This window comes from Corylus avellana, chromosome 8 (genome assembly GCF_965113065.1).
Source record: "Corylus avellana chromosome 8, dhCorAvel1.hap1.2, whole genome shotgun sequence".
Taxonomy (NCBI): Eukaryota; Viridiplantae; Streptophyta; class Magnoliopsida; order Fagales; family Betulaceae; genus Corylus; species Corylus avellana.
The window spans coordinates 2,244,552-2,269,921 of NC_142497.1; the positions used below are offsets into that span (position 1 = coordinate 2,244,552).

Below are 25,370 nucleotides of genomic sequence, written 5' to 3' on the forward strand. Positions count from 1 at the left end.
TTAATTGGAATTTGTGACATTCAAATAGAAATGTGGAGGAACAAAGTACAATTACTTTTGACTGTTGCTTTTAATATAGTGGTAACTATATCTGTGGGTCATTGCCCTTATGGACGTAATGTTCCTCAACTCAGATTCATGGATAAGTGATATCTCCTGCTGTGAAGGCTGAAGCAACCAAAAAAAGGGGAAAAAACTTTTGAATCCCCTAGAGCACCCGCCTTCATATACATGGAAACTAATCTTAATCCCCTCGAATGTTTAACAAAAATATAAAACAACATTGGGCTGACCAAATACCCTAACATAAGACAACCTTCAAGTGCATTATCAGAACAATAACAAACCTATATGACTTCTGTTCCATGGCTGACTAAAGTAACCTTCACCAAGCATAGAGTGGTCAGCCAAACAATGAGTAGGCCGTGTTAGCTTGGAAATAAAGCTTCTGTAGCACAAGTGATTCTGCCCTAATCATAGCAGCATCAAGGCATCCATATTCAGTTGCCCCATTGTGCTTTGCTTCCACAAAGGCATCAAAAATGAACAAATTGCAGACATACTAGCCTACAATATGTAGGAGTCATATCGTACACTCTTCAAGACTGGATCATTCGATAAATACAAAGAAATGGATACAGAATGTATATATCATGGTAATGAAAAGGCTATTTGGTCAGGAGCACCTACAAAAATGAGAAAGCTCTCACGCTGCTCCGGAAAAATCTGAAAGCAATGCGTCGCACCTGCAAAAGAACATAACAAGAGAAACACCAATTTGACTCGTTAGGAACTGCAATTACAATCTTGGCAGGCATCATTCTGAAAGGTAAAACTGTAACAGGAAGATGTAGTGATCAGGTAAATACAACGTAAAGTTAAATAGAAAATGGGTAAAAAAGAAAAAACTAACAAATACAATCTCAACCACATGCTTGAAGTAAAATTGTCAGTTCTATACACACCCTTCACATCTTGAGCTTAAGCCAAAATATAACATAGCATTATTTCATTATCTTTACCATAATAAATATCAACTGCTATGGCCTTATGAATTTTTTTTCCAAAACTAATGAAGAGCTACAAACAATTCTTATTCTGACTATCATAATGAGGTATTAATAAAAAATAAAAAAATAAAAACCCAATTTTGTGTCCATATATAAAGTTATTATAGACCTTGAATGAAGCATACCACGTTTTTGCAGGCAGTTTATGGATGGCTGGACCATAGCTTGAGGAAAAGGTGAAAAAACCAAACTGCACCAATATTCCTTTTCTTCGCTTGGATTTCCAGGGATTGGGGAAAAATGAGCAAGAGTGATCATGTTGAGCTGGCACCAAAAGTCATAATTGCCCTAGTGCTGTTCTTACACGGAGCTGTGCCAGATGAGGGATCAGGTATGGTTTAGCAAACGGATAACAAAAGACAACAAAAAACCATTCAATTTGAGATATAGAATAAACGACCTGTACATCCACACAGGGATCTTTGGCCATCGTCTTTAATTGAGAAACTATGTCAGCATTCCGTAATTTTACAACCCGACTCGATGCACCAGGGCTTGATGGAAAAGTGAGATTTATTATGGTCCAGATGGCTGCCGTGCGTAACTGGCTGTCATTATTCTGCAAAAACTTGAGTATAAAAGAACGGTCCCCATCGTTCACCTGTGGAAGGAGTTGATGCATTACTGCTTCCTTATGAAACTCATTCCCACTTGCAATATTGCCGAGAACATACATTCCCTGAATGAAAAAATTATGGCGGAGCTATAATAATGAGGATAATGATGATGATGATAACAACAACAATCATAATAATAACAGCAATAATAATAGTTGATAATAACAACAAATTACCAAAAGCTCCCAATATTGGTAATACTAAATGTAAACCTTTTTTTTATAAATAAATACTACATGTAAACCTTGTTATAACAGTGACAAAGGGAACAGCCGTGCACGCTATGTTGCCCATGCCCATTAGAATCCCTGGAGTGTCAATGTTGAAACTATATTACACAGGCTAGATAAGAAAAGGCACAGGTGCTAGATTGTGTTAGAAACTTATTATAAGGGGTTATAAAATTCATCTTACTGTTTCGTCATATATTTTTAATAAATTGAAATGCGCATATGGAAATATTTGAAAGCATACTTATCATATATACTGTATGTGTTCAGTTTCCTTGTATGTAAAAACTTGACAACGAATCCTTCAATTCTAAAGTACAGAGTGGGATCATTCATATTTTGTCCAGCATCCAATGCACAAAGCCATTAGCATGAACAAAACAATTCCCTGAACTCCTAAAATCGTTCAAGATGATGATTGTGGATGAACTGCCACAAAAAAAAAAAAAAATGGTGCTATTCAAATTCCATGAGACAATCTAACAGGCCTTAATTTTTTTCAGAGTAATAAAATCTCCTAAATACTTTCTTTGACTTCGACAAATTATATTTAATGTAAGCTACAGCATCAAATCACAATCATTTTGCCTTAAATATAACTATTTTCCTACTGAGCAATTAGATCCAAATCTGAGAACCCCAATAGGTGAAGAACAATCTTTCTGGAAAGGCAATCCAAACATATTGCAATCAGCAGTCAGCAGACACTTTCTTCATCCAGACAGATCTCATTCCACCACCTACTCCACTAGGAAAGTTCCACACAAAATTCACAATAGAATTTGGATTCTCTTCACTTTTTTCCCAGAATTTGTGTTATATTTGCAGTAATTGACATCGTCTCATTTGAGGATATCGTTAAAACCAAATTAATAGTGGATTGACTAAATTTAGTATAACATTAATTCAATAGAGGGACATGTAGCATGGCAACACTCCACATCATTCCCAGAAGTGGCGGAGCTAAGATTTTGGTTCACCGCGGGGGGAGGGGGGGGGGAGGGGGGGGGGGGGGGTGGGCGTGAATTGAGCCTATTAATTTTAGAATTTGTTGGGGGGAGGGGGAGGGGAGGATCCTCTTAATTTTAGACCAAGAGATCTTCTCACTTAGCTACAAAGCATCTGCTAGTTAGAAATTATGTGAGAATAAGCACGCAGTTAAATATAAGGTCTTCCTTAGTGCACCCATGTGCATACGTGGACCATCCCTTTCTATTTTAGACAACTTTTATTGAAACACTAACACATAAATACAACATACATTGATGCACACAAGAAAAACTCAACGCTCACACCACAAATACCAATACACACTTAACTAGTTCTCACAAAAGCACTATAAAACAAATTCTTAAAAAGCCCCCAAAAAAAAACACATGGCACCTTGAGAAACTCTCGCACTTTACTCTCTTCACTCTTCTCTCTAAAGCCGTGACACACAGGCCTTGTTTGTTAAACTCCCTCACATTCCCCCACATTCCACCACACTATTCACTTCATTTTTTCCAAAAAAAAACATTCTTATTTTTATATCAAATCATTTACTTTTTATATCACATTATTTACTTTTTATTACTATTCAACTAAAAAAATCACTACAAAACAAAATTTTTTACTTTCCAATACTACTTTTTCATTTTCCCATATCAATCATTATTTTTTTATTTTTTTTATCCATGAACAGTGCGGTGTGGTGGGGTGTTGTTTAACAAACACCCCCACAGCACTATTCTTCCTCTGACACAGACTACTTACATCTCCTATAATCTCCACACGTTCAAGCTAAAGAGCCAGGGCCCTTCTTTTATAGAAGTAAAGGTTGGCAAGGCTGCTTTCCAGCCATTTATGGGCTGGCAAACAAAGCTGGCAGTGAGTTGGTAGAATGAGACGTGAAAAAGAGTGAGAAAGAGGGAGAGCAAGAGACTGGGTGACACAGGCTGTGGAACATGACAGAAGAGTCTAGATAGAGAGAGAAGAAGAGAAACTGATTGGAGGGATGGGCGGTCAGATGGTGGAGAGAGCGAAGGGACAAAAGGGAGGAGACCGCCCATATCTTCATTTCCTTGGGGTGAATTCCATTCCTTACATAGAGGAAATGCTTACTTCTCCTTAGAATTTTTTCAAACTTTTTGCTCCACCAGTGGTTGGGCAAGACTGAAGTTTCAAGAGTCTATCTTACACCCAGTTTAGTCTTCCTCCCCAAAACCTAGGGTGAAGTATTGGTTTATAGTGGCTGTAGGTAGTGGTAGGAGGTCGTGCAGCAGGTGGGCAGAGCGGTCACTTGCCCCCTGTTGCCCCTGTTGGCTCCACCAGTGATTCCACTTCGTATTTTACTTCTAAATATGAAAAAGGTCAGGACCAAGCAAAGATATCTGGCTACTTCCACAACCAAAGCAAATAATTGGTCGTCCACTTCCAAGAACCCAAAGGCCACCAAACATCTTTAACAACCATCAGCTCGCAAGATGTCAATATGAATGAGCCAAAGATGGCGATTATATCATCTCCCAGTTACACCAAGATCAATTTTTGCCATCTTAAAGGGCACACCTAAAGCAAGTTACCAAAAATGTCCACCAAGTTATGTTATAAATGTATCAGCAAATAGGAATCACGTCACAATTTAGATTGGTAGCCACAACAAGTCACAAAAGGTCGATACCAAATCAATACATAACGCTCTTAAAATATCATTCTAATAATAGCTAGTGCAAAACATTTTGATAAGTTTTTTAAAAAAAAAATTGATAAGTTCAAAACATTACTTTTCAAACCTTCCCTCTATTAAAGAATTCTAACCTGTATCCCAATTTCAGCCTTTGAAGCACTCCGCAATTGCCTTCCAATAGCATCCAATAAGATGCCATCTTCAGCGAACACATACTCAACTGAGTTTATACATCCATCAACAAGATTGCGAACAAGGGCCAGAGCTTGCTCTTGGACAGAGGGCTCAGGGTCTGCAGAGTAGATGCAATGAAACAGTGGTTTATACACCCTCGCTATAGTAAGAATTTGAACAATTGTCACAAACAGAGTTCGATCATTACCACATATAAGGCTTGATAATAATGGTATGGTGAGCTCCAAAAGAATGCCTTCTTTACACACGTTGTCTGCGAGGAACATCAAGTTCTTCAAAGCCCACAAAGCGTTTAACCTTAGAGTTGCATCCATTGATTTTGATAATTGTACAAGCACCTTCAGACCTCCACATTTTACAATCAGAGACTTGTGTGTTGCAAAATCAACCACAATGTTGCTAACAGCACCCAGAGCTGCAACCTGAAAATAAGGTATTCAAGGGAGAGTTGCTAGAAACACTTGCTAAAATCATAATTACTTATAAGGTCATATCTGCACAAGGGAAGCACTTTTTTTTTTAAGTGGAGAAGCACGTTCATAGGTAATCCATGTGTTGAAAAAGGATTTTCCAATTCATAGATGGTAATCCCACTATAAGTGTTTTCGTAATGAATAATGTTCAGTTCAAATAGGACTGGAATACAAGCACACATGGATGGCTGTAAATAACAGACAGGCTTTAATGTTTCTAACAAGTTAGAGCTTCTACATAAGAATTGATTCTATGAATCATACCTTTTGTGTTTTTTTATGAGTTTTTGACTTCCAAAAGAACACCAAATAGCATTCAAAACATGCAATTGGCATCTCACAACTAAAGGAATTTTGTTCTGCCTTCCAAACACCAGATTCATGACAAGAAAATATGAGATAAATGACTGAAGAGCTTAGAAGTAGATCCTCAAAATATTTCCATAAATGTTAAGGATATGCAGATGCTAAGATCATGATCAGAAAAAGGTCCACTCAATTAGGCTCCCAATGCACATAACTAAGTAACTCCACATTCCCAACAATAGTAAAGTTCATAAGCAGCTTCTAATAATGTGTAAATTTAATAAACTTCAATTATTGTTGAAAATAAATAAGCCTACTGAGTGAAGAAGAATGATCATCAGTATAATAAGCTAGCATACCTGGACAGAAGTAGAAGGATCATGTAAAAGCTGAACCAACTGAGTAACAATCATTTCATTCATAAAACGACCTGCACTCAAAGTCTGAATGATGTTTTATTAGCAAATGTCTAGCTGTGATTATCAGAAATTAGGTATCATGAACTAAAAATTGGTAGCACAAACCTTGATTGACCTAGAGACACTTTTTAAGCAAATGCAAGCTGCAGCACGTACATCAGCATTATCATGAGTTAGTGCATGAGTTACCAAGTCCAACATCTGTATTCATGAGGATATATTAGTCATAAATAGTGATAATTGGTAAAATACCAATTACCAAGTTGCTAATTAGTAAAATACACATAAAAATCTACGAAGTCTAGGACTTATATAATCTCTAATTTGGTTAAATTGCCCATTTAGACATAAAAAGTGATATCTTTGCACCATTTGAGTATGGGAAACAACACTAAAGAAGATATAATCATTAGCACCGAGAAGAAATATATATGAGCAATAGAAATCAAACATGTTGAAAGTCCGACTGCCATTCAAAAGCTTTGTCAACTGTTTTTGTTACTGGTCAAAGTTGGCACCCTTCCAATTCATAACAAATAGTTTGGTTGGCACCCAGAAAAAATAAAAGAAAAAAAGTAAATAGAAGAAAAGGTTCACCAGAAGATATAATACAATGAAACCACTCTACACACTTCGATCCATAGGTAAAGAAAATACAGCTCAGAAGTTGCTTTAGTGGAAAAGTTTACAGTGACAAGTAGCTAGAAAGGCTGTCCGCATGGTCGAGCTTCCTCCTATTTTAGCTGTGTGCTGAAAGTCTTAAATAATTCATGCACTAGCATAATAATTTTCTTTATAAGTAATTCAATCTTCTTAGAAAACGCAGAAGGGCGCAACCCAAATACACAAGGAGTATTTATGAGAGACACCCAACCAGAGAGAAGAAGAACACAAATCCACAAACTATAGGAAATTAGAAAATAGAAGACTATTGTAAGCAGCTGTCCAAACATAGAGGGATTTGAACATGAAAGCTTTTAACTCTATCACCAAGCTCTCACGATCTTCAAAGTTCCGCGCATTGCATTCCCGCCAAATACACCACATTAAGCACAAGGGAACCATCATCCAGGCGTCTATATTACAGTAGCTTCCAAACTGACCTTGGTAGCTTAGAACAGATAAAAGATGCATATAAAACATAATAAAAGAAAAAATTACCCACATCAACAGATATTATGACAAAAAATGTTGATGGGGCTTACACCCAATTATGGCAGTCATGTTGCATAATGGGGTTGTAAGAACTTCTAAAATGTCTAAACCATTAGAATATATTTTGCAAGCCCACTAGATTTATCAAGTAAAATCTACCAAAGCCAAGAAAAAGATAGAACAACTAAATCCAGTAGTAACAACATTCAAGAAAAAGAACGTTTCCTCGTAAAACAAAACTCTTTTACAATGATGTATTAAAGAATCGGGCATAGATATCCAATACTTGATATCCAGTAGTAACAACATTCAAGAAAAAGAAGGTTTCCTCATAAAACAAAACTCTTTTACAATGAGGTATTAAAGAATCGGGCATAGATATCAAATACTTGATCAGTTCAACATTCATAGTTGACAAGCTAAGAAGTCCAAAATTGAACAACATCAGACCTCCTCACTTCAAGCATTTGAGATTTTACTTACTTTTCCTAGTGAGGGAAAAAAGAACTCATTCCATATGCACACATGGACAGAAGAATCTATCAACACAAACTTTAGCCAACTACTAATTTCCATAACCCTAATTTCTCACGCCTATGCCTATATATATATATTCTTTAAAAAAAATTATGTTATACAGGTGGAGAAGTCAGAAATCCATGCCCATGTTCCAGATTACTCACCATAAAAGATGACTCCACAGCATGATTAAGAATAATAAGCATACAAAAAAGGAACAGATAATAATGATATCATGGCAAACAATTAATAATTAAATGCACATGTTTGTGTATCCTTTTTTAGCAACAGACCTCTAGAGACAGGAACCTAGACCGGCAGCTCTCCAATTTTGAGCATAGATCAGCCAATACCAACAATATTCCTTGGAAACGTCTGGGATGTAATGAATCTTTTTGCAAGTGGTTGTACAGTTTATCAATAGCATTTGCCTCAAAAGCTAGTCTCTGTAGATCCTCCTTTTGTGCAATTAAACTAGATAAAGCAAACGGAGAGTCCTCTCCAAGTTGACCAGGATCATCAAGAAGCTCAAGTAAAAGGTGTACCAATTTGGTTTTAATGCCTATATCTTGCAGATAGCAAGGAGAGGTGTTCCTTATAACAATTAAGCATATACAGGCCAATAACCTTGTTCGTGGATACCTATCTTTAGTCAAGTCAATAACAGAGCTCAAAGCTCTTCCGCATTCAGAGACAAACTTTGAAGCAGCTTCGGGATTGTTCTTGATTATTGTGGCTAGAGATTCTAAACTAGCATCTTTCTGACTTGAGGAACCTTCAAGAAGGCTATTAAGCTTCTTCAATACCCCAGGATGACATAAAGCATTTTGCTCTGCAACTGTCTCACAAGAATGTATGATGATACTTGCGCCTAATCCTGTAACAGTTTCATTCTTACTATTCAATAATGAAAGAAGAAATCCCAAGCTTTTCTCTTTAAGGAAATCATATTTTGGAGCCAGTTTCGATTGATAAATCATTCTAAGGGAACGTGCACCCGCATCCACAACCTGGAAACAAAGCAAAGTCATCCAAATGACATTCAAAATGAAGCAGACAGAACAATAGTCACTAAAAAATAAAGGGTACATCATAAACAAGGCCTAATTTTGAGAATAATTCGGGCAAGAATGGCAAGAGTAAAACCAGAGTACTCACTTCTATATATGTAATGGATTAAAATAATTAAAGAGGAGTAGATGAACAAGCTAGAAAGCATCTAAACAAATATGAAGTTTTTGTAAGAAGGGAAAGACAACAGTATATCCTCCCCTCCACCCACCCCCACCCTAAGAACTCTTTTTTTTGAAAAGTAATTCAAATCCATTAAAAGAGCAGCGGGGCGCAATCACCCCCACCCTAAAATCTAACAAGAAAAAATAGAAGATAAAGGAAGAAAAGTAGGAAGAGGGATTGCTTTAGTGCAGCTGATTTTAAATATGGAAACTTCTATGTCTACCACCTTAGGCAGTACATACAAACCTTGAGTGAAAGAAACTGTCAATGCAGATGCGGAAAATAAGTTCTCAACACTCGTGGAAAAGATCAGGCATTGACAAGCAACATGAAATGACTACAACCTTACAAGGAGAAACATCACCCTACTTTGAGCTACAACATCCACACACAGCGTTACGTGGGGACTTTAGCATGTGGAGTATCTACTCCGGTACGATACATTGGTAGGGATGTTGAGGGAATTTGCGTTAAAAGGCAAATTCATGGAGAATGCCCGGTCATAGAAGTTTGGGCGCTGAGATCTAATGCCCACACACACACACAAACACACACGCTTACACCCAACACACAGAACTAAGTCCATGGAACAATCCCTTCACAAGCAATCAAGTATGGCATCAAAGGGAAATAGAAACCAAAGCAGGAAAAATAGCCATCTACCATTACTCTAATCACCCGCAATTCATGGCATATACCAAAATGAAGAAAAGCTTCAGGTTCGGCTATCAGATACGGCTTAGAAAACAGAAACCAGCACTCAAACCAAAAACCTAACTACAACTATTCGATTATTTTAGACGAGTATTTCGCTTCTTAAAAGCTGAATTGTACAAAATTTATTTCCTCCATCTGCCACATTTTACCAGCAACCAAACAGGTCTCATAAACGAGAATTTTCCAAGAGGCTTTCAATCGAATCGAACGAAACAAGGTATTAAATTGTTGCTAAACTTTCTTGCATTCTCTATACTATCCGTTTTTCGGAAACCAAACAAAAAATCCGATTGAATTGATGTTCATTACCTTCTCATCGGGATAGGAGAGGAGGTTGATGAGATTGGGGAAAGCGCCAGCGTCGAGAACGGCTCGGACGCCAGCGTCGAAGCCGCAGGCGAAGCTACCGAGCACTGCCGCCGACTGGACTAGGAGCTCGGCTTGGTCCTGGGCTTGGGCTTGTGCTTGAGCTTGGGTTAGCGCGTCAGCCACGGCAGGGACGGCGCCGAGCTTGAGGAAGGAGAGCTTCTTGGTGCGGTTGCCGATGATCTGGTTCTTGACCTCCCTGAGCGCCCTCAGCTTGACTTCCGTGTCCGTCGATCCCAACCGTACCAACAGGTCCGGCGTGGCGCGCCGATAGCTCGACGAGGCTGTGGCTGAGGTGGGCATGGTGCGAGCCCCAGGAGGGAGAGAATTCAGGCGAATGACGCGGAGAGATGATTGGGATTTTGAGTTTTTAATATTGACTTTTTGACATTCTTTCTACTTTCTACGGAGATCTTACATTATTTGTTGATATAAATTAATTATGTATGTCGCTAAACATTCAAATATGTCTTCCCGTCGCGTCGCGTCGCGTCAAACTATTTTTTCAAACAAAAATTAAAATAACTATTTTCTTTTTTTTTTTATATACACTTTAACAAATTATCTATTTTATTTAAAATATTATTTTTTATTGTACATTTTCCAACTTCCCACGATACTGTTCCTCCATCAGATACATCTGAGCACGTTGTAATTCATCACGGTTAACCGTCTATATGACAAGTCAAGTTTTGTTAAAAGACAATTATGCCCTTACGAAAGATAAAAAAAGCCAATACTCATCATTTGTGTAAGGTGTTTCGAAAGGATAAAATAGGAATAAAATGTCATTTTATTTTTCAAACCGGCTATTACTCATTGGCTCAGTCTATTCAACCACAAGTCGTACCTGATTAAGAGATGCCAACCCAGAGGTGCACAGTGCGTGTAAAAGTAGGGAGTTTGCCAAACACCCTCTTTATGCACTTACTCATAAAGCAAAACAGGTGGACGGTTATTAATAACAACTAACTGTTAACCACTATTGATCATTATCCATGTACCTGTGTGAATTTGGTTAACAAAAATCACTAATCTCATATGTAAACTGCTATAGTTTTATGAGATGAATAAGACAAGTATTTTCTTAAAAAATAATAATTAAAAAGTGCTAATTGGTGGTAACCACGTCAGCGAAACAAGATAAAAATGTAGTGGTAGTATAACATTATTCTAATTTTAGTGTATTGCTTTTTCATGGTAGTAATTATGTCTTAAAGTCACGAAATCATGGGAAATCATGATTTTAAAATCACAAAGTTTGTATTCTAATTTTTCTATCGATCTACTCATTATCATTGAGATGAAATCATGCCATAAACAGAGAATTTCGTAAAATAATAAATAATGACTTAAGACTCATATACCCAATCTCTCATACTGTCATACATACATTACATACCTTTATTATTTCTTATTTCTCAAAACCTTCTTAATAAAGCTCAATGCATTATGGCATAAACAGAGTACTACAAACGAGTTGTAATAGAGAAAAGGTCGTGGACAGAGTCGAAACCAGAAATAGTGATATAGGGAATAAAATTATTAAAAAGGAAGAAAAAAAAACTATTTTTGGTGGGAAAGTTTTAAATTTTTAAGGGTTAAAATTATAAAAATGATATATTTTAAAAAAAAAAATTAAATTATGAGGGACATGGAGCCCTTCAAAGCAAAATTTGATTCCGCCCTAGCCGTGGAGGTTGAAGTTGACAGAAGAGGAGGTGACGTGGTACAAGTGTTCACTAAAGAATATGGGTTTGAAGAAAGGAACTATATATAAACAAAAAATGTTTTACGTTTTAATAAGAATAAATAATTTTAAGAAAAATAAAATATGATGTATAGTTTATTTATTTATTTAAATAATATTACAAAAAAAAATTTATATTTGACCGAAAATATTTTTCAAATGCAATAAAAATAGTTAAAAAATGAAACAAATGGAATCTTATCCATATAAAATTAAAAGTCATTATTTTGTGGAGGTGGCTCCAATGTAGCCAAAACATATATATAGTTTGCCCATGTTCTCAAAATTAAAATGTAATTTAACTCCAACAAGGATAGCCCTTTTTTTAATTAATTAAGAGGCTACTTGCACTTTAAAAAAAAAATAAAAAAATTCATGGACCATTTTTTTTAATTATGGACATAAATTTCCTTCAAACTGGTTTAAAATAAATGTTCTTTAACCTACTATAATAAGTGCAAGTGTCATCCATCATATATATTTTTTAATATTTTAAGAGTCATTTATTGTCATTATACTAATCTAGGAATCCACCTACTCCATTTTTGAGATGCCATGTTAGCCACGGACCTTTTATCCAAAACGTCTCAAGACATCCTCTCAGTTCAAAAAACAATAAGAGAAGATACATGACATTACGGAGGTCTTCAAACAAGTAAAGATCAACTTACTGCTCTTTGACGTCATTAAGCATCTTCTTATGCAAAATTTCTTAAGGACTCGTGGACTTAGAAGCGAAAAAATCAAATATTAATTTTTTAGAAACTTAAAGATGTTGAACGACACTTGTAACTTATTATAATAGATCGAAAGAAATTTCTTATAAGCTAGTTTGATAAAAATTTGTGTCCTTTTATTATATATTTTCATTTTGAACTTGATTGGACTCCAGCCCGTGAACTCACTTTGACCCCCCCGCCCGAACCGAGGTCCCGCTCCACCGTACCACCAATAGAAAAGGCTCCCACCTCGTGGTCCAGACCCCACACGTTCCACCGCTTCGTACGGTCACCAACCCCGACTTCCCCTCACCTACTCCACTCTCCACCTGACCCCCTCAGCCGGTTTCCCGTTTCCCTTCCCCCCCCCCCCCCCCTCTTTTCACGCCCAATCTTCAACACTCTTTCACCTCTCTCTAAATTGAAGTCAAATTCACTCGCGTTTAACTCCGAATTTCATCTACGCGTAACTTCAAATCTCTCTCCCCCGCGGCTATGGCGATAGAGCTCTTTCGCTCCTCGCCGCGCGCTTTCTTTTCGGGGTCTCGCCCATTTTCGAAGGCGTTGCCAGTCTCTGCCTCTGCACTCTGTTTCTTCTCCGCAGATCAATGAGTGAATGTGCGTGTACCAGAGTTCCGTACACTTCCTTAGGGTTTCTGATGGCGCTTTGGAGCCCATTGAGGACTCAAAATCTTCGAATCTGTGAGTTTTCTTTTCGATTTTTCCATTAACTTGCTATGCATTCTAATAGCCTGTGACTTGTTGGTTGGTTGTTCTTTTCGGTCGGAACTAGTTGGTTGTTGTTGTTTTGTTTTTTTGGGCTTTTGTCGTTTGGTTGCTGAGAAAGTGTGGGAAAAGTAAAAGAAATTTGAAAAGTTTTCAATTTTGAGGTTTTCTCTGTTTGTCAAACTGAACAAATGGGGAGTACTTTTGGTTTTTTTTTTTTTTTTTTTTTGGATGCCTTCAAAATTTTAAATGCTTTGTGCATTTCCTTTTACGGGGAGCACTTAGTTTCACATTTGCTCATTTTTACATAGACTTCACCTTTTTGCATTTGTCTTTGGCATTTATTATTATTATTTTTCTTCAATTTAAGATTGCATATCGCAATGAGGGTTTTTTCGAGGTCCGATCCGGAAGATAAGGGTATTTGAGGGGTCCGAATCCGGGGTTGTCTTGAACTTCCCTTGTTAGCACATCAATATTTGGGGATAATATTTCTTTACCATGGTTGTAGTCTGCGCCTTTTTATCGAATATATATATATAGATGGTATATATACTTTTTAAGCCCCTAATCTTCCTCGACCATGTCTTTCACTCGGTCCATTTTCATCGCTTAACAATGTTTTGACGAGTCTTTCTATTCTCGTCCCGTCATATTGTTTATGTATGCGTTATTTCTTTGCTTATTTTTTTTTAGTACAATTTTTTACTTGGTTTTAGTTTGACAGTTCATCATTTGAAGTGGGTATCTCTTAATTTAATTGTTTTTTTTTTTTTTCTTTCTAGAGGATTGATGCTAGAGAATCCTGGTTTATATTAGCATATGATTCTAAATTGTTTTCATATGCATTTATTCTTATAAATTAGTATGTGATTCTTCGTAGATTGGGTGTCTTTCAGATTTTTTTGCCGGTTAATTAAAGCATGTGTGGTGGCCCGGAGCATTTAAATCCCCAACCAGCACTATCGTCTTACCAAGAAATCAAATCTTTAACCCAAGCTATGAATAAACCTAGCGGAACAGTTGAATCCGAGCATTCTTTCTCCATTTTACTTGAGCTTGCAGCTGATAATGATGTAGAGGGTTTTAAGCAATCTATCTGTAATGGTTCTGCGATCAGCGAGATTGGACTATGGTATGGTCGTCAGGGGTTTTCAAAAAGGATGGTTATTGAGCATAGAACCCCGTTAATGGTCGCTGCTAAATATGGCAGTGTTGATGTTGTCAAGCTAATTCTCTCTCTTTCTGAGGTGGATGTTAATCTCTTCTGTGGCCCAGATAGGAGCACTGCACTTCACTGTGCTGCTTCTGGTGGATCTGTTGGTGCTGTGGATGTTGTTAAGTTGCTTTTACTTGCTGGTGCTAAGCCTAAGGCCACCGATGCACATGGGCATTGTCCATTTGATGTTATTGTTGCTCCTCCTAATCTACCCAATTTGAAGGTGCTGCTCAAAGAACTTTTAACAAATAATTCCTCTGCTTGTCAGCAGGATCTGCAAGTTTTAGCTGTGGATTTGAGATCTAGTTCTCCGCCCCTCCCATCATCCCCAAAAAATGGTTCCTTGTCCTCTGTCTCAAATCCAATACCGACTCCTGTATATTGTAAGCCTACTAGCATAAATGTTTCTTCTGCGCCAGAGAAGAAAGAATACCCAATTGACCCATCTCTTCCTGACCTCAAGAGTAGCATTTATGCTACTGATGAGTTCCGAATGTTTTCATTCAAGATTCGACCTTGTTCTCGAGCTTATTCTCATGATTGGACGGAGTGTCCTTTTGTTCATCCAGGTGAGAATGCCAGGAGAAGAGACCCAAGGAAGTACCATTACAGTTGTGTACCATGTCCAGAGTTTCGGAAGGGGACTTGTAGACGGGGAGATTTGTGTGAATATGCTCATGGGGTGTTTGAGTGTTGGCTACATCCGGCACAATACCGAACTCGACTTTGCAAGGATGGCACAAGCTGCATGCGCCGGGTTTGCTTCTTTGCCCACATGCATGAGGAACTCCGACCCCTTTATGCTTCTTCTGGATCTGCAATGCCTTCTCCTCGATCAGCCTCTGCTGCCACTGTCATGGATATGGCAGCAGCCTTGAACATGTTTCCCAGCTCCCCCTCAGCAGGGTCTGCCATGTCACCTACTCCATTTTCTCCATCCATGTCTCCTTCTGGTAATGGTATTTCTCATTCATCCATGGCCTGGGTTCAGCAGAACATCCCCACTTTGCATCTTCCGGACAGCAATCTCCAAATGAGCCGGCTGAGATCTTCTCTCAATGCAAGAGACCTTCCTGCTGAGCAGTTTAATATGTTGCAGGATTTTGAAATGCAGCAACAGCTGCTCCTTAATGATTTGTCCCGCTTATCACAGCCTCACATCAGTACTTCCTCTGTGAATCTTTCTGGCCGTTCAAAATCCCTGGCTCCCTCAAATCTAGATGAGCTTTTCTCTGCTGAGGTCTCATCCCCTCGATATTCTGATCAACTTGTGGGTTCATCTGTTTTCCCCTCATCACACAAATCGGCTCTTTTTAATCAAATCCAGCAGCAGCAAAGCATGATATCTCCTATTAAAACTAATGTGTTCCCGGTGAAGAATGCTGATCATCCTTTCTTGCAGCCTTCATTTGGCGTTTCCTCACCTGGGATGATGTCACCTCGGAGCATTGAGCCTCCATCTCCAATGGGATCTCGGGCTGCTGCACTTGCTCATCGTGAGAAGCAGCAGCTACAATTCCGCAGTTTCAGCTCACGAGATCTTGGATCAAACCTCCCACATGATCTCGGATCTAACAATATTGGTTCCCGGATGAATTCTTGGTCAAAATGGGAGTCCCAAAATGGGAAAGTAGATTGGTCAGTTCAAGGAGATGAATTAGGGGGGCTTCGTAAATCATGTTCAATTGGACATAATAGAGAGGAGCCTGATGTTTCATGGGTTCAATCACTGGTGAAAGAATCACCATCCGATGCAAAAGAAAATACAGCAGTTCAAGTCTCTAGTGCGGCACTGTCAGCTGAGGGTTCTGATTCTACGCCCCAGAGTGAATCCAGTGATCAGGCTGTTTTGGGAGCGTGGCTCGAGCAGCTGCACCTTGATCAGATTGTTGCTTAGTGAAAATGATATCATTTTTACTGAGCCGGAGGTAGTTAAAGCTGAATTATTAATTCTTTTAGTTGGTTGGTTGGTAATGTGGGAGTTAAGAAGGTTACAGCAATAAATGAAGGAAAAGGAAGGACAAAGTCTGAGATAAATATTATTCGTTTATCCATTTATTGTCATTACAGAGGTCAGGAAGGGATGAGAAACCCTATCTGGGTTATTTTGCAAAGACCCAGCCCAGTTTAGGTAATTTCTTCCGATACTTACCATAACTAGGTCAATTTTTTTTTTTTTTTTTTTTAATAATAGATTACATGTTTATTTGATATTAACTAAAGTCTTGGGGTTTATTCGTTTTATATCAAATTATTATATTTGTAATGGGGTTGAGGGGGAATTTTTTTCTTCTTGCATGGGGTTTTTGTAATGCTTTGAGAAGGTCGTTGGGAGACGAGCACATTTATTTAAGAAGAAGAAAAATGGTGTTGCTGATGTGTTCCATTTGCGGGTGAATTATTTTGGGAACAGATAGTGACAGGATGTAGGGCATTTGGTTCTTTGATGATGTAACATTAAATTAACGTTTCTTATTGTCTAAATTGTTGTTCCAATATCTTCTTTTTTCTTTTTCTTTTTCTTTTTCATCTCTGATTGCCCCTTCAGTTACTTTTTCTTCTCTTCTTTTTATTTGTTTCTTTGTGTGTCTGAAAGCACGGGAATCTTTTATGAGGTGGATCCCAATAGTGGGATGGCCGGTGGGTTGGGATGTTTGATTGGGGAGGTGGAAAGTCATTTTATTTGGATTCTTTTCAATCCTTTTAAAGAGAGATCAGGTGGGGTTTGAGAATTTATAATCCCCTGAAGATGAGATGTGATGTGGAACCTACTTTTGTGAGTATGGGGGGATTTAAGGTATCAAGTACCCGATATGATGCCAACCCAACCCACCAATCCCTCTAGTAATTGGTTCTTTTTTGGAGTGGAGAACTCGTATTTTCTGATGTAATGTGGGCATATTGCTTATCTTTTACATTGGGTTTTGCTGGTTGCTTAGGCATTGATATTAAAGTAATGTTGATTTTAGTAGACTGATGTGATAATGTTCAACAAATTTTATTTTGTTATAAAAAAAATCTGTTATTTTTTAATAATTACCGATTCAAAAGTTTATAGGCACTCCTACATAGTCTAGTAGGATGAGGTGGGATAAAGGGTGTAATATTCAACATTACTCTTGATATTATTCGGGTGATGAATTGATCTATCATTTCTATTTGGTTGGAAATTTTTTCCTGGCACTATGATCATGGGATTGAAAGCTGTTTTTGACATTATTTTGAAATGAGTAATGTTATATATTATATTTTTATTCTACAACTATTTCATATTGTTGACAGGGTAGGTCCAACAAACTTTTGGAATTTATTTATTTTTTTAATAAAAATTAATTCAATAGTTAGTTAAGACTGTTACATTAGCATTGTGAAATATTTATGGGATAAAAATGCAAATTTAAGTATTACCCTTTTGAAATATGATTGTTCAACATGGAGGCATCCTTGATCCTAGCAATTGCCGATAGTAAAATGACTTTGGGTCTTAGTTTATCTAACTAAGATTCCATTTGTTTTGACGTAAAGCGTTTTCTAATGAAAAATATTTTTGATTGAAAATACTTTTCAGAAAAAATATTAGGACATTTTTCGATTGGTTTGTACTAAAAATCATTATACAATAATGCTTTAACATTATTTTATAAATTAATAATTTTTATTACCTATAAGATATAACATAGAAAAACTAGAAGATTAATCTATTGATGGGATAGATTGACTTTATTATTAAGAAAATAATAAAAATTAGAAACTCTTATTATGTAATATGCATAAATGCTTTTTTTTTTTTTTTTAAACACCTTATGCTTTGATTGCAATATATCATAGACAAAAAATAAAAAGTAAAAACCGACACCTGTCCTGGAGGTTGCCCAATGCCGATGGCAATTGTAGCGAAGGTCACCTCACGCCTTCCTTACTTTTCGTTGATTTTAATAATAATTTTTGCCTGCTTTTTATTTATTTATTTATTATTTGCATCAAAGCTCAGTAAGAAATATTATAAAGCAACATTCCAACCAATTTTGTTCTAAATAGTAGCCTTGAGAAAGGAAAATGCTTCTTTTTCTCTTCTTTCCACTTTTTAAAATCATTATTAGATCTATGAGATCATATCGGTCCCACACATAGACTCGACTCCATAGATTGAATGATAAATTTTGAAAAGTAGAAGAACATGAGAAGAATGAGAAGAAGATAGTCTTGTTATCCCCCACCCCCCTTTCCCAACCCAAACTTTTCCTGGTTTATATACTTTTCCTGGTTTATATAATCTATGCCCTATGATGTCCAAAAATTAAATTGACACATATTGTTAAGGTTTTTCAGAGCTGACATAACCAATAAAATAGCCCTTACTATTTAGGAAATGGTGAATTATTGGATAATAATTTGTAATATTCATGATGATTCCAGATAAACCTGTGGAAAAACAAAAATGTAAAAGACAAAGAGATGCACAGTGATTACTGAGAATTTATGTGCAAGTCTATAGAGAATTGGAAGAAAAAACAAAAAGATGGAGATATCCTGAAAATGTTGGTACCTACACTACCATCATATACGCACAATTATTGTATATACCCTACCAGTTTTCATATACAAGTAAGTCAGGGAATGATAACCAACCTGCTGGATTGATAATTCCTTCCCATGTCCCGGGTTGACGCTGAACAGTCCTTCCATGATTATAGGAAATTCAAAGTCTTGCAAGATTATCTTTCATTTAACAGCATTTTGGTAAGTATCAGAAATCCTGTAACAGAAGATTGTTGTTCATACTTCATAGTTTATCAAGTTCCAGTGATAAACAAATGAAAAAGGGTTTTATCCCTGAGAATTGTTTCATTCTCGAGTTCCCAACAGTACCAAAAACCACATTTACTAAATTCATGGCAGCCCACCAAAAGCCTTGCAGTATTTGTCATCATAACAAGGGTCAGACTCCACAAATTGATCAGGTCAAATGCAGAAACAAGCTTCTCACTATGGTTGAACAGCCTCTGGCTTTCAACCATATTCACCTTCATCATGTGAAATCCAACAAAGATCATCAGGAACATATCCATTTTCTTTGATTGAAGACAACAAAGAACTTAAATTTGCATAAATTTTGACTGATTGAGGGTGTGATACGTCTCCAGCAGTAAAATAGTGGACCTGACTTCTAACGACAATCCAACTAATTCCCGGAGGCTTATTCAAACCCTTCTCCCTAAGCCATGTTCTTATTTGTCTAACCTCCAACCACCGACCTGCTGCAGCATAGATATTTGATAGCAAAACATAATTCCCTGGATTCATGGGTTCTAATTCAACAAGTTTTTCAAAAATGTTTTCAGCCAGCTTAGTGTCACAATTAACTCGACAAGCACTGAGCAAAGCCCTCCACACTGATGCATCTGGTTCGATAAGCATTGATTGGACAAACTCTCTAGCTTCATCTAAGCGGCCTCCACGACCAAGCAGATCTACTATACAACCATAGTGAGCAAGCTCAGGTTTTATCTTAAAATCCTGAACCATGGAATGAAAAAGCTCCAATCCCTGCTCTATCAAACCCGAATGGCTGCATGCAGATATAACAGATAAAAAAGTTACTCCATTTGGTTGGTAACCGTCTTCTAACATTTGGAAGAAGGCAAGAATAGCATCACATCCACGACCATGCATACGATAGCCAGTTATCAGGGCATTCCATGAGATGATATTTCTACTTGGTAAAGTTTCAAAGATCTTTTCAGCACTTTGCATACTGCCACATCTTGCATACATCATTATAAAAGCATTTGCTAGAGACAGATTGAAACCAAAATAGGAATCCCTCTTAGTTACATAAGCATGCAAGCATTGGCCTTGAGGCAGATTTGCAGGCTCTGTACACGATGAGAGAACATTTACAATTGTCACAGAGTTTGGTTCCACTTCTGAAATCATACGATTAAAGAGTAACAGAGCTTCGTGAGTTTGATTGCCATTGATATAATTGGCAATCATCGCATTCCATGAGATCAAATCTCTATTTGGACAGCCCTCAAATAAAATCCTAGCTGATACTTCATCACTGCATTTCATGTACATATCTGAAAGTGCAGTGTTCAAAGATAAGTTTACTTCAATACCATGTTTTACAACAAAGCCATGAAGTGATCGCCCAATATTCAGACAAGTTTCATCTTCACACGTAGCAAGAATAGATATTATTGTGTATGGGTTAGGTTTGAATCCCAAATCTTGCACCATCCCAAAATGTTTCCATGCTTCACTCCTCATTTTGTTATGGGCCAATGCCGAGATCAAAGTGTTCCATGAGATTATATCTGAACTTCTCAACTCAGCAAAAGCCTTCTGGACATCTTCAACACAATTTAGTTCTGTATACATACTTAGCAATGCATTCCCTAGAGAAATATCCATCTTCATCCCACTCTTGATTGCATGAGCATGTAAACCTTTACCCTTCAGCAAGCCATCTGCTAACTCTGCACATGAAAACAACATAATAAAAATTGTTCTTTCATCTTCTCTGATGCCTTTGGTTCTCATACTAACAAACAAACTTAGGGCTTCCTCGTAACAGCCAAAGTTAATATATGTGGATATCATAGAATTCCACAAAGCAACATCAAGAGTAGGGCTGGTATCAAACAACTTGCAGGATAACTCTAAACTTCCATTTTCACTGTACATATTAAGCAATGCATTGACTATAAACAAATCATCCATACATTTCAACTTAATAGCCAATTGATGGATTTGTACACCCAGTCTGAGATATCCAAATTTAGCACAGGCTTGGATAACAACCAACATTGTAACAGAATCAAAGTGAACCCCATCCACGAGCATTGATACAAAAATCTTTAAAGCTTCCAAGTAATCTCCAACATCAACATACCCATCAATCATAGCATTCCAGCTCACTATGCTCCTCATCACCATCAAATCAAAAACTAGACGCGAAATGCTCACATCAAATCTCAAATAAAACCCAATCAAAGCAGTACCCACATGCGGATCCAAATCAAGCAGTCCATGTCTATAACAATAACCATGTATCTCTTGTCCAAGTCTCAACTCCAAAATCTCCTGGCACGCCAAAAGCAACGCTACAACAGTGCGCGAGTTGGGTTTCAAACCCTCCCTTTCCATCTCCCTAAACAACAAAACCGCCTCCTCATAACAACAACACCCCACATACCCAGAAATCAACGCATTCCACGAAACCACATCTCTCTCACCCATTTCGTCGAACACTGCACGGGCTTCCTCAATAAACCCGCATTTGCAGTAAAAGTCCACCAGAGCAGTCCCGACTCGAACATCTCCGATCAAACTCGTACCCAGAATACTAGAATGTATGCTCTTGCCACTCTCGACCGCATTTAACCTCGCACACGCCTTGAGAACGAGAGGCAAAGTGGTACTATCTGGAGTTATCCCCAGAGATGCCATCTGGGTATATGTAGTGAGAATTGCATGGTCATCTTTGAGCTTGGTGTGGTGCTTGATGGTTGAATTCCATTCCTTTGGGTGGTTTTGTTTGGGTGTGAGAGCGACCTTTTGGAGGCTTAGAGTTACCAGTAGTCCCATTTTTGGGTCCTTCACATCTGGCGGGAAAGCAGCATGATAAAGAGTAATGCTAACTTGTTTTTAAAATCACAAATTCATCAAAATTTAATAATAATTTATCTCAAATTTAATAATAATTTTATAAGTTACATCAACTTTAGGCAAAATAAAAAAATGTCCCTAATATTACTCCATTCATAAAAAAAAAAAAGGTGCTAAAATATGAATAAGAATAAAATAAATGTCTCATTATAGTTTTTAATCCTATAAGATAATCATGTATGTAATGTCTCGCAATTATAGATTATTTGACATTAATTTTTTTTTTTTTTTTTAATAGATGAGAAGAAGGAAAAAGAATTACACTAACTTGTAACTAGTTAATAGTAAGATGTGAGATATAAAGTATACCTTAAATTATTAGCTGATAGACTCATCCTAGGGGACTTACACCCGTACATGGTGTGAGCATTGTTCACTCATACCGGTGTGGTGTGTATCACTACTTCCTAAGAAAAGATGGCACACTTTTCCAGGCACACATAATAGACTTTCCTTAAAACTTTTGTTTGATTTTCTTTTGACTAACAATAGTCATATAATTTCAATTTTTTATATTTTCATTTAATCAAAAAGAATCCTATCCATATAAATCCCTCTTTCATGCTCTCGATTAACATGAGGTTCCCCTAAGTAATAATCTCCTAGATCTAATATCTTTTAAGATTACAACCCCAACAACAAGAACAGATTCAACTCTGGCCATAACTGCCGAAAGAATTGTTTCATCCATCTACAAACAACACAAAAATGGATTACACAAGAAAAGGCATATCGATAGGCATAAGAACACAATACCCAACTATGTGTTTGGTACAATATAGTTGATTATTACCCATGTTGTACTACCGTCACCATCAGCATAATGAAAACATTGATAATAGTTACTAAAACTTGGAGGACACTACTTGACTTTGTACAATCACAAAAAATGAGTCTACAATTAGGGGCGAAGGTTATATCATACGTGCCTGCCCAAAATAGACCAGCAGCCCTTTGTGGGCAGTCATGGGAGCAAGCAGATGTCACAGATGGTGCAAAAATAACCATGTGCAAGTCAAAGACTCATTAGTGGCAGTGAAATGTTAGTGAACTTGTGAAGGCCAGATAAATAAATACCACACTACCCACATATTGATAGAATCAAGAACCATAAAAAATTCCATTGCTGCTTCCGAAATCCTTCATAAAGACAAATTTGTGGGGTCTAACTAGAACCTAGCTCAATGCAGAACCTTATTGGTTCAATTATGCAATGTGTTGACCCAAAGTAAATCTTGAGATGAATGACAATCTACTGAAAATAAACATTCCACTAAGGACTTTTCACAGAGAGGACTATGTTTTAGAAGCCAAAGAAGTGGCATTTCTAATGAGAACTTCCTAATGAAATGGATGGAAGACAAGGTCAGAGGAAAGGAAAAAGAAAATCTGAGAAATATAAATAGAAAGTGCAACAACCTGCAAGGCTGACTACATTTGACACAAGCTCCCACTTAATTTCATAAATAGGATATTGCAAAATTATTACCTTCAGGGCTAATAGAAGAAGAAATGTCTCCACGGAATAAAATCCTCTGTCAACAAAATCTCCAAGAAACAAGTAGTTAGTCTTTGGGCAATCACCTCCTACTTTGAAAAGCTCTTTCATTTCATAGAATTGCCCATGGATGTCACCACATATCTATCAAAAAAGATATCTAACTGACATCAGTCAGCCTGAATCACAATCATGATTTTAACCAATAGAATATGTTTAAATGTACATTGTCTAATGGAATATATTTAAACATAGATGATAAATTCTGGATTCCCTACTTCAACTCCAGATTTTGCTCATCCTCCCTGCCCCTTCCTAGTAAATCTAAATGTAGAGGAGATAAGTAAAAGGGGGAATCAAATTATGGTTAAAGATAAACAACATTTGCAAGTGATACAGATTTGTATTACTATCAAACTACAAAAGGAACATCAACGAGGCTTAAATACTAGATACTTTGACACTGTACCCCTTCCTTGCCTCCCATTTCAGATGAGCAAGATATAGCCGAAAGTGCAGTAGTCTGCCAAATCAATGCATCATGACAACAAAAACTTACCTTCATAGTGGAATCAGATTAGGGGGCTTAGCCAGCAGACATTGCTTAATTTATAATGAGCAAGAATGATGCAGGAGCACTAATATATCGAATCCCACCTTCTATGATATCATCTACTATGCCTATTTTAGTTCCATAAAAGAATAGGAACTTCCAGTTTCTCATCAGTTTCTCAATCACCAAATAAGAGCTGTCTCCTAATTTGCCACATCTAGGAGATCTACAAGATCTCATAAAGAACAGCACCCAAATGATGCAAATCAAAATTTATTGCAAATAAATGGCTGGGCAAAGTTTTGAAGTAATTAAATTTTAATTAAAAACTGGACCTCTGATGAACCCACTTGAAACATTCAAGAGAAAAAACAAAACAAAAAAAACAAAAAAAAAACTTTCTTCTAGCAGTTATATAAACTTGTGAGAGTCAGGACATTTTAGATAGACTGAAATTACAGAGGCATAATAATGCTTATGGGAAAAGAGTTTCCTTTCTAATCTGGTTTATGTTCTTAAGCAAGCAAGCGTAGTTCAAAGCACACTGATTTGCCTGAGGGTAAAGGTAAAAGTGTTGGATTGATCAGACAAGTGAAAAAGGTTTGGTCAGACATTTTCACAAACAAGTATCGGCTATTTCTGACTAGGCTAGTAGACCCCGAGTTTAATCACAGAGAGAGAGAGAGAGAGAGAAAGAGAGATACAGAAAGGGGTTATACTGCACAGCCTGGTACCAATTCAGGAACTACCAGAGAATGGGGCTGGTTAACCACTTCCTTATCAGCAAAAAATGCAGAGAAAGGCGGTGAGAAGACCCAAGTCTTGGAGAGAGCTTTCGAGAATAAAAAAAATGCAGAGAAAGAGGTTCAGGAAATCAAACCAAAGAATAACAAAACCACACCAAAAACACTAATACGATTCGCATATCTGAAAATTATCGTTCTCTAGAAAATGAAACGCTCCATACGATTCAACAAAGAGAGAGAGAGAGAGAGAGAGAGAGAGAGAGAGAGAGAGCGAGAGAGAGAGATGAGAGTACCTGAGATGCCAACCGAGAGATAGAGGACTGCGTGTTGAGCGTGAAGGAGAAGATGAGAAGCTCGGCCGAGAGAGAGAGAGGACTGCGTGCGTTTTGAGCGTGAAGGAGAAGACTGCATGGGCTTAGGGAGAGTGTGTGACGTGTGAGTTTGGAGAAAATGGTTTACGTAAACGGTAAACCGTTTTTCAAAAAATGTAAAGGCTTGCTTCTTTTTTTTTTTT

At 37.3% G+C, this 25,370-nt stretch overlaps 3 protein-coding genes across 5 annotated transcripts; 1 reads left to right on the forward strand and 2 right to left on the reverse strand.

The window, feature by feature from the left end:
* Window positions 1–175: 175 nt before the first annotated feature.
* Window positions 176–10,376, reverse strand: LOC132164674 (ARM repeat superfamily protein). Its single transcript, XM_059575220.2, is given in 10 exon segments — window positions 176–746; window positions 1,196–1,353; window positions 1,356–1,380; window positions 1,471–1,749; window positions 4,717–4,877; window positions 4,968–5,202; window positions 5,919–6,002; window positions 6,084–6,179; window positions 7,946–8,662; window positions 9,915–10,376. Coding segments are annotated over 9 exon segments (1,986 nt in total). The 5' UTR covers window positions 10,275–10,376; the 3' UTR covers window positions 176–746; window positions 1,196–1,324.
* Window positions 10,377–12,867: 2,491 nt separating this feature from the next.
* LOC132164673 (CCCH-type zinc finger protein with ARM repeat domain-containing protein) lies at window positions 12,868–16,883 on the forward strand. Of its 2 annotated transcripts, none has more exons than XM_059575219.2 (2): window positions 12,868–13,142; window positions 14,050–16,883. In XM_059575219.2, exon 2 carries the CDS (start codon window positions 14,090–14,092, stop codon window positions 16,280–16,282), a length of 2,193 nt encoding a protein of 730 aa, XP_059431202.2. In that variant the 5' UTR covers window positions 12,868–13,142; window positions 14,050–14,089; the 3' UTR covers window positions 16,283–16,883. The 2 variants fall into 2 exon arrangements, with proteins under 2 accessions (XP_059431202.2, XP_059431201.2); XM_059575218.2 differs by having other exon boundaries at window positions 14,066–16,883.
* A 2,414-nt stretch (window positions 16,884–19,297) lies between these two features.
* LOC132163866 (putative pentatricopeptide repeat-containing protein At3g01580) lies at window positions 19,298–25,248 on the reverse strand. Of its 2 annotated transcripts, XM_088519157.1 has the most exons (3): window positions 25,150–25,248; window positions 23,549–23,701; window positions 19,298–21,995 (listed from the first exon to the last, which is right to left on the reverse strand). In XM_088519157.1, exon 3 carries the CDS (start codon window positions 21,976–21,978, stop codon window positions 19,396–19,398), a length of 2,583 nt encoding a protein of 860 aa, XP_088375283.1. In that variant the 5' UTR covers window positions 21,979–21,995; window positions 23,549–23,701; window positions 25,150–25,248; the 3' UTR covers window positions 19,298–19,395. The 2 variants fall into 2 exon arrangements, with proteins under 2 accessions (XP_088375283.1, XP_088375284.1); XM_088519158.1 differs by lacking the exon at window positions 23,549–23,701.
* Between the last annotated feature and the right edge of the window lie 122 nt (window positions 25,249–25,370).